The sequence below is a fragment of the Bombus huntii genome, chromosome 6, assembly GCF_024542735.1.
Source record: "Bombus huntii isolate Logan2020A chromosome 6, iyBomHunt1.1, whole genome shotgun sequence".
NCBI lineage: Eukaryota > Metazoa > Arthropoda > Insecta > Hymenoptera > Apidae > Bombus > Bombus huntii.
The window spans coordinates 16,852,613-16,861,904 of NC_066243.1; the positions used below are offsets into that span (position 1 = coordinate 16,852,613).

At 57.1% G+C, this 9,292-nt stretch overlaps 1 protein-coding gene across 1 annotated transcript in view; it reads right to left on the minus strand.

Moving 5' to 3' along the window:
• Positions 1 to 4,855, minus strand: part of LOC126866824 (polyhomeotic-proximal chromatin protein-like) — a 7,035-nt gene extending 2,180 nt beyond the window's left edge. The window contains exons 1-5 of the mRNA XM_050620781.1: positions 4,847 to 4,855; positions 3,044 to 3,597; positions 2,242 to 2,983; positions 1,307 to 1,855; positions 779 to 904 (exon numbers count right to left, since the gene is read on the minus strand). Coding sequence (XP_050476738.1) covers positions 779 to 904; positions 1,307 to 1,855; positions 2,242 to 2,983; positions 3,044 to 3,597; positions 4,847 to 4,855 — 1,980 coding nt within the window. The remainder of the gene's footprint in view (positions 1 to 778; positions 905 to 1,306; positions 1,856 to 2,241; positions 2,984 to 3,043; positions 3,598 to 4,846) is intronic.
• Between the last annotated feature and the right edge of the window lie 4,437 nt (positions 4,856 to 9,292).

Sequence of the window (9,292 nt, forward strand, 5' to 3'; positions counted from 1 at the left end):
TTCGAGTTTCGACGGATCGACGACATAGCGCGCGTGTGCTCTCCTTAACCCCTCCCCCCCCCCAAGGTAATAACAACGAACTTTACTACCTGGCAGAGAATCCGGCGGCAAAGAACCACTCTTGGCAACAACATTCCCAACGATATAGGTGATAAAATATTAGATCGATTATACGTGTGAAAAACAAAGAAAAAAAAAAAAAAAGGAAGAGAAAGGAGCTCGATGGTAGTCGAAAAATGCGATTTTCTTACGTATCGACCGTGGGTCGTAAAAGAAGCGGCAGATTCTATCGATGACGTCGCTACTGGCGAATCTGGATTTGCGAATAGGCGCGTGGAACAAGGGTGACATGTTGGAAATAATCGGAGCTAACTCGCGTCGTTAGATCGGTGTAACAGCCATGGTTTCCCGTCGACGGTTTTACGCTGGTCCAGCGACGACGCACGATCGCCGAACAATCGCGATCGTTGCGCGCCACCTGGTTAACGAAGAGCGTCGGGATCTTTTCGCGAGATTTTACAGCGGGATTCGGCTTGTTCGCCCGTTGCTTTCCTTCGTTTCAGCGCCACACTGACATAGACGCGCTTTCGCTTCGAAAGTAATTCGCGGCGATGGGTCGCGGCAGTTGTACAAACAAAGAGAGAGAATCGGCTCGAGTCGAGAGACGAAATTCGTCGGTCGACGAGGAATCGTCGTCGCGTTTCGCAATCGGTGGCTCGCGATGCACGGCGGAGGAGAGAAAGAGCATCGATCGACGAAATCCTTCGAAAACACTTACGTTGTGTAGCTTGTAGTAGAGGCCGCAAGCGTTGCACACCGGCTCGCCGTTGTTGTTCCGCCGCCACAAGGTCGTGTTGCTGGTCCTGCAATTGGCGCACTGAACCCCCGTCCTTCGTACACCGGCCTAGAACGAGAAAACAGGGGACGAGAAATGACGGAGCGGTGGAGTATTCGCGTGGACTCGAGAACGCGAAAATGGGAACGTTCGAGACGTAGAAACTAGAGTAAACAACAACCGGCGTGAGCCTCGGCGCGATTGTTTGCTCTCGGTAACAGATAACGTCGATTCTTTTTTTCGCGGACGACGCTTGCCAACGAACGAACAGGGAGGAGAAGGAGGAGGAGGAGGAGGGGTAGAGAGAGAAGAGGAAGAAGAAGAAGAAGAAGAAGAAGAAGAAGAAGAAGAAGAAGAAGAAGAAGAAGAAGAAAAGGAAGAGGAAGAGGGAGAGGGAGAAGGAGACGACGAAGGGGAAGAGGCAAGATCGGGCGAAAGGGGCAATCGCGCGAATAGATGCGAGAAGTTTACCGTGGCGACGGTTTGTTTGGGTTTGCCGCATCTCATGGACGACCTGTTTATCCCGTTCATCTTGTAGATGCAACTATGACAGTAGAAACGGCCGGTTTCGTCTCTCTTCCAGCTGGACGTTGGATTGCCGCAACCGAAGCACTCCTTCGGATCCGCGGTCATGATGGTTCCGTCGAAACCGTCCTCGTTGGTCAACGGCAGATTCGGCCACGGGGACGGAGCCGTGGTGCTACCGGTCGACACGCTGTACGCTCCTCCCGAGTACAGCTGAATGTTGGCCGCGTCACCGACGGAGATCGCCGCCACGTTCTGATAGCTCGGCACGCAATCGAACGCGGGCGGAGACGGAGTTCCGGCGGCCGACCAGTACTCGCTGGCGGTGTTCGGCTTCGTGTAAGAGTACGATCCGGCCCCGGTCCCGTACAGCGTCACCTGAGATCCCGGCGAGCCTGGCTGCTCGTAGTGAAGAGGCGGCACGCCGCGCGACCCTCCCAGCGAGGACGCCAGCGTCGGGTCGCCCTTCATGTACGCGCTTCCAGGGGACTCGACCTAAATTACCAATCTCGTTTAACAGAAATATCAATCGTTCGCGCATACGTTAGATTCGGTGCGATTCGACCTTCTTCGCGTCTTTCCGCCGTTCTCCGTTCTTTCTTCTTTCTTTTTTTCCTTTTTTCCCCTCTCAAAATTACGACTACGAACGACTCCACCGAGTAACCGAACGCGAGAACTCGTCGATCGTAACTATTGGGCTGGCAGCTAAGCGATCGCTTAGTTGCCAACCCAATACTATTCGTAGTTGTCGTTCATCGTCGTTTCGTTGTTCTTATACGATTCCCGTAATAATATCGCAACGCTGGGCAAATAGACAAAGGGACGAAGAAATCGGCGGTACGATAGACGACGGAGAAAAGTATCGAACCGAGCCTACTTACCCCGGGCACTCGCGACGACAGTTGAGACGGATACGCGAAGATCACTTGATCGCCGGGTTTCGTGTAGCTGTAAGTCGGTGCTTGTTGAAACGTCTCGCTGGCGGATATGTACTGCTGATACTGGACGGCTTGCGACGGCGGAATCGGCACCGTCTCCAGCGTCGTGTACGTGCTCGACACCTTGATACCGTCGACCGGAACCGTGGCCCCGACGGCCGCTGCCGCTGCTGCCACCACCGCGTTCGTCGCGGCCACGTTCGCCGCCTCGGTCTCGTACTTGATGCTCACCCCACCGGTGTTCACGTATCCCGTGACCATTTGATGCTGCTGGCCCGGCTGCTGGTGACCCACGGAAGCCGCGGTCGCGCGGATACCGCCGTCGCCGCCGATCGGCGGAGAGTAAGACGGTGGCGCGGGTGAATCGAGCTGCACCCCGACGTTCGTCTCGGCCATGCCGCCACCGCCCTCGTATTCCTCGTTGGTCGCGACCAGTACCGGCGACGAGCCCTGATGATACGACCTCGCGACCGCCGTCGATCCGTTTCCACCGCTCGACTGGCCGCCTGCCTCTCGCGGGCTGTACCTCTGATTGCCGCCGGCCGACTGAACCACGCGTCTCTCTTGCACCGCCTGGATCGCGATCGCGTGACTGTCCCTTCGCATCTGTTGCTGCTGTCCGTCCGCCGAGTATCCGGCGTACATGCGATCCGCGTCCGTTCTCTCCGGCTCCGGCGTCTCGTACCTTTCGAATCGTTGAAAATCGTTGAAAGATCGACAGACGCGACCACGCGTTTTCGCTTACCTGACCGTGTCCTTCACCGTCAGCACGGACGGATCCACCGTTTCCGACACCTGCACCCGCACCTCCTGTCCGTTGCTCGTCATGTAGACGAGCGACTGCTCGCGAGAACGAGCGTGCTGCTGCTGCTGCTGCTGCTGCTGCTGCTGCTGCTGCTGTTGTTGTTGCTGCTGTTGCATCTCCGCCTCGGTATGAGCAATTTGCAGGATACTCAGCTTGCAGCCTTGGTCCTGTTGCTGTTGCTGTTGCTCGTCCTGATACGAGCGCGATCTGCATTGCTGAGCTTGATCGTCGACCGATCGACGATGATGCTGAGAGTCCGCTTCGGGTTCGGCCACGGTCTCGGTGATGTGTCCGGCCGTGGTGATGGTGCGCACGTGCCTTCTCGCGGTGATCACCGACCTGGAACTCTCGACGGATCGCTCGTCCGCCGTTGCCACTCGCGGCGAATCCTCTTCCGCTCGACCGTCCTCCCATTCGCGTTTAACCTCCTGCTTCGACAACGTCTCCTTCATCGCGACCTGCGAACACCAACGCGTCGAATCTTTCCAGCGAAACTACTCAACGAGAACGAAGCGGACGTGCGCGCTTGCCGAACCAACGCGCGGAGGACTGTCGTTCGTCGTCGTCGTCGTCGTCGTCGTCGTCGTCGTCGTCGTCGTCGTCGTCCTCGGACGAACGACCACTGTCGGCCGAAGCGCGGAGGTGGGGCACGACTCTCGAGACACGCGACTCGCTCGCGTTTCGTGAAGGCGAACTGAGAAATTCGGTCGGTCGGCGCGTCGTGCTCGCGTCGAGAACAACGCGAGAACAACGGGCTTCGACAGGAAGAAGAGCGGCAGGAGAAGAAAGGGACGGACGGCGCGCCTCGTCCGTCTCGAGAAAAAACCGACGAACGGCTGTTTGCCCTGACTCGCGTCACACTTCCCTTCGACGATGTCAAACTTTCGACTTCCGGACCGAGCACGCGACCGTACCTCTCTCTCTCTCTCTCTCTCTCTCTCTCTCTCTGCTCTCTGCTCTCTGCTGTCTGTCTCTGGGACGGCGGGCTCTGGCTCGCCGCCGGTGCTCCTTCCGTTTGCACGGGCTGCCGCGTTAACCAGCCGTTGACTCCACTACCTTCCGAGAGACGATCGAAATCGCGCGCGAACGCGAACGCGTCGACGTCGGATAAACGTTACGCGTGCACTGTGCGGCGCACCCCCGTGACGGTTGCGCTCGTTTCGCTAAAAACGATCGAGCGAATTCACCGAGCGACAACAGCGAACCGTCGCGCCGCCGCCGAGCAAAGTTTCTGCTTTTCTCTCTTTTCACGGAAAACTGGCGAAAGAGAGGAGAAAGACGAGCGCCGAGAATCTCTGGCTATCGAGTGGAAAAGAGGCAACGGAGGGGTCCGTTTGTTTGTTCGTCGATAACGAGCGGCCGCTCGCTAGCTCACGGGCGAGATAACGCCTTGTCACGAGGGGTTGGGGCGGAGGGAGCTGGTGCACGAGGGGATCGCGAGAGGTGTTCGTGAGTCCCCCGGCGCTCCTCGCCCTTCTCGTCGGCCATCGTTGTCAACGCCATTTTGTCGTCACGGAATCGGTACGTACTCGGGGTCTCGGTACTCGCTACCCGGTATTGGTAGGATGCTCACGGTGAATCATTCGCACCCGCTGCTTATCGCCGCTTCCTCCCTCTCCCTCTTCCTCTCTCTCTCTCTCTCTCTCTCTCTCTCTCTGTTTTTTTCTCTCCCGTCCTCCGTCCACCGACATTTCGTCTTTCCCCTTTCTGCCCCGCGTCTTTCGTTCAACCGGCCGAAAGTACCACCGTCATCGTCCGTGGCAAACGACGAACGAGCCGCGGTTGTCGCGTCGTCGACCCTACGGCACTGATTCATCTTCGCAAAGAAAGCAGCGTCATCGGCGAGGTAACGATTCGTCGGGCGAATGGATCGGCCAGTTTCTCGAGCAGGAAGCGTTGGCCGCACGACGCGGTGGAAAAAAATCCACGAGCGAGGCATACGTGACGGCGATCGACGTCTCGCGTTTCGCCATAGATACGGATTAATCGGACGATCGAGATAAAAATCGAAAAACGTTCTCGGGCCAGGCTCGATCGCGATAACGACGCTCGAAGAATCACTCGTCGCGCCTCTTCTATTCCGCCTTGCGCGTTTTTTTCTCGGCTGATCGGCGAAAGGTGGTCGATGGCGTCGGTCGAGGGACACCAGCCACCACCGGTCTAGCGAGAAATTTTCCATCCATCCATCCTCGCCGCGTATCTCCGGCGAAATCGAAAAATTCGTCGTTTATCGGAGAACGAAGGAAACGAGCGGATCGCTTCGCGTTATATCGTTGATAACGAACGATAAGAAACAACGAACGAGTCACGATGCTCTCCGTTTTCGACGGCGTTTCGATCGAGCGCGTTTCGTCCGAAAAGCGAAACGGCGAGGCGAAACGCGAAACGATCGAACGCGAGCTTCGTTGGGCGACGACGACGACGACGACGACGACGACGACGACGACGACGAAAGAAAAGGCCGAACGCAGGTTGCACGAACGGAGGGCGACGCGACGCGTAGAAGGACGCGGACGCGTGGATGTGGCCGCGCGGCGGCTACCGATGGGGATGTCGAGCCATCGGCAAGAGGCACGCCGTTGTCAAAATAAACGACACTATCGCGATTTATCTCGTTTCCCATGATAATAAGAGATAAAACTGCATCCTTACATTAGCTAGTATATCAGCTAAAATGATAATTTCAGTCGTCGGGTTCGCCAGGAAGGCGTAGGGCCGTGTCTCTAGTTCCGCGGTCGAGTTTCGCGAGGACGTCTCGAAGCTGACCGCCGATCGTCAGTCGTCGCCATTTCGAGTTAGCATCGGCGGTCCGAGTCGCGGTCGTTCGATCGTTACGCGCCGATACATGGACGCGCGGTGCGTGCGATCTCGATCCTGAAATCGTCGTATCCGACGAACGCGGAGAGACGAGTGAGAAACAGAGAGCGAACGAAAGAGGATGTGCACGGGGTGGCGAATCGCTGTGGCCGTGAAACCGGGTAAGATCCGGTCGACGGATGGTACGAGTCGATCGCGCGTCACGAGCACGCGATTCCGCTTGCGTTTTCTTTCGTTTTTTCGGCAGGACGACGGCTGCGAAAGACGACGCACAGGGTTGCGTCACGACTGGAATCGCGAACACGACGAGGCCATTTTCTTTATCAGTCGAGTAGGAAATTCTTATCGGCGTAAATCGGTGAAAATCCCAGGTGAGCCGGTGTGGGTGCGTACGTGCTCGCGCGAACGAAACGATATCGAAAAGGCGTACGCGATCGCGTAAGAAACGAAATTTTTTTTCGTTTCGTTGGAACGCGATGACGGTGTCCGAGTGGCAAGATCGGGCGGCGCACGCGCCGAGGGTTGACGCGTACCCGTCTCGATCGCGTTACGCAATCGCGTTTCCTCGAATCGAGCGTCGCGGTTCCCGTAACTTTCCATCTCGTCGTCGACTTCCCAATTCGATTCGAGCGACGCGTTTCTCGCTGCTCTGCTCTCTCTCTCTCTCTCTCTCTCTCTCTCTCTCTCTGCTCGTCCGACGAAACCGAGTTTGACGATGGATTTAGCGCGGTGTCTCGTCTCTTCGCGTCTCGAATCGTCGCGGAACGCTAGCAGCGTCTAAATCTTTTTACGACGCGATTCGCGCGACCGCGCGATAACGCCTGATCCATCGGAACGGGTCCGTGGCGCGCGATCCCGCGTTTTACAACGCCAATTACCGTAATAATTTACAACGAACGAGCCGTGTCTGTCGGTTTCCACGAACAAACAGCGCTCGTTCTCGTTCTCGCTCTCGCTCTCGCGCTCGCCTCCGTGCCCCGCTCGCGTCGCCGCGTTTCCGCGTAAACGGCAAAAGCAGCGCGAACGCGTCCCACGAATTTCGACAACGAACGGGTCGCGCGTTTCCGCGGACGATGCGCCGCGTTCCGTTCGCGACCACGCGACTCCCGAGACCAATAATTAACGCTCGAGCGACAAACAGAGCATTATCGTGGCTGTTGCCCGATATTATTCCATTATCTTACCACGGCTATGTGCTCAACGATTAATAAAATATCTGCGCACAGGGGTATCTCGTCTCGATATCGTATAGTTTCGCGGTAGACTTGGTCGAGACGGCTGGCACTCGTGACCGCCGGCGGCTTTCTCGCGTCTCGTTGGCCCCCGAATCGAGCAGAAGGATTCGACCTTTCGCAGTCTGCGTGGCCGCGCTACCCGACGAATCGGACGATCCGCCGAGCCACAAGTGTCGTCGATCCACTCGGAACGTAAAACACAAGTGTTTCGTTCCGATCGGGCTGGATCGTGCACGCGCTACCAAAACAGACCGCCAGTTACGTCTTTCCAAATATCGTTCTATCCGTCTTGGTGTCTCGAGTTGCCACGACTCGCCGCGTCTCACCACGCCGCGCCGCCACGCAATACCGTCCCATACTCGGCGTGTTACGGCGCCGCGTTTCGATCCGCGGTACGTTCGCCACGAAACTTCCAGTTCGCCCGATCGTCCAACGGTATACCGAGCCACGCGACCGACCGGTTTCCACGCGTTTTCTCTCGCGATTTTCCTTTTCCCTTCACTACGTGCTTCACGCGCGCTCCCTTCCGTCGTCGTTGCTAGCACGAGGTGACGCGCGACCGACGAACCAGCGTAGGCGAGAAAACGGCCGAAAGAACGGAGAATAGCAGGCGAGAGAGAAAGAAAAGAAAAGAAAAGGAGGCGGCTGCGAGAACGAAACGGACGAACATCGAAGCGGGAAAATTAAAGGACGAAGACTGAACTTACCGTGATAGGAGAACGTGAGAGAAACGTTTCGCGTGAACGAGGTTCCGTGATACAGGTAGTCGGTTTCGGCGAACGATATCGAAGAAGCTCTGATTTGTGTCGCGTCGACGGTCGATGGTCGACTCGCGGGACAGACGCGGCTACGATTCGACAGCGAAGGTGGCGAAAGCGCGGCTTGACACAGGTGCGCTGCCAAGGTGTGCCTACGACGATTCGGGTCGGCTGCCGCCTGGTAGCGTCGTACCGAAGCTTCGATTCGAGCAAACGTGGGAGAGGGAAAGCACGCGCGACCGCCAACGTTAACGCGAACCGCGTTAAATATTGACCGAACACGATTAGACGAGAGCCTCGGCTCGTTCCCTCGCGCTTTCCCTCGACTCGTCGCATCGATCGCGTTTTAGCCTCCCTTTTCGCTCGCCGCCATCTTGGTCTCGCTGCACCGGATCCTCCCCTTTTCGCATTTCCATCTTTCTCCCTCCGCCCTTTCGCCTCCTTTCCGAATCCTTTCTCGGGCGAGAAACGGGCCACGCGGCAACGCGGACGACGAGGAAAGGCAGCTGGCTGGAGGGAGAAGAGAAGAACGATTTATCGCTCCTTTCGTCAACCGACTTCTTCTTCTTCTCCGGTCGTACCGGATCGTCCGCGTCTCTTCCCGATCAACGAGATACGCGAACCGTCGCGTATGCGGAAAGAAGCTAAAAAACGCACCGTGCGTTAAGAGAGACAGAGAAAGAGAGAGAGAGAGAGAGACAGACAGACAGACAGACAGAGAGAGGCAGAGAGCACTCATACCTCGCGTTATCGTTGAAAACAGCGGGAGAAGAGGCCGAGAGCTCGAGTCGAGAACAGAGGGTGTCGTCATACTTGCAGAGCACACACGGGATTCCTGCGATAAGGGACTCGCTCAGGTGAGACACGGTCGTAAGATTGGTGCCGTGGGGCGCGACTCCGCGTAAATCCCAACGGCCTAACGTCGTCCAACTTATCCCCACGGGAGCAAACATCGCACGCCTCGATCCCCTTCGTCCACCTATCTCGATAATTCCCATTCATCGGCCATCTACCACGGGCTCCCGTCGTTCACCCGGAATACGCGAAATACCCGGAATACGGCAGCACCGTTTCCAGCACCGGTTACGCCAATGAGGCAGAGAGCCACGCCGCCGCCACCGCCGCCGCCGCTGTCTCTCGTTCGCTTTCGCTCTCTCTCGAACCCAACCTTTAGCCGAGATTAGTGGAGATATCGCGGTCGTTATCGCCGAAAATACACAGGGATGAAGTTTTTCCTGCACGTTCACCGACTTCTCTTCGCCAGCTGGTCGAGTAGTACTCGTTGCTTCTTCTTCCTATGCTCCGCTTGCATCTGCCGCGAACGTTCTACATTTTCAGGGACCCGGGGCCGGTCTCAGCAGTCTCGTGCAATTTCATCC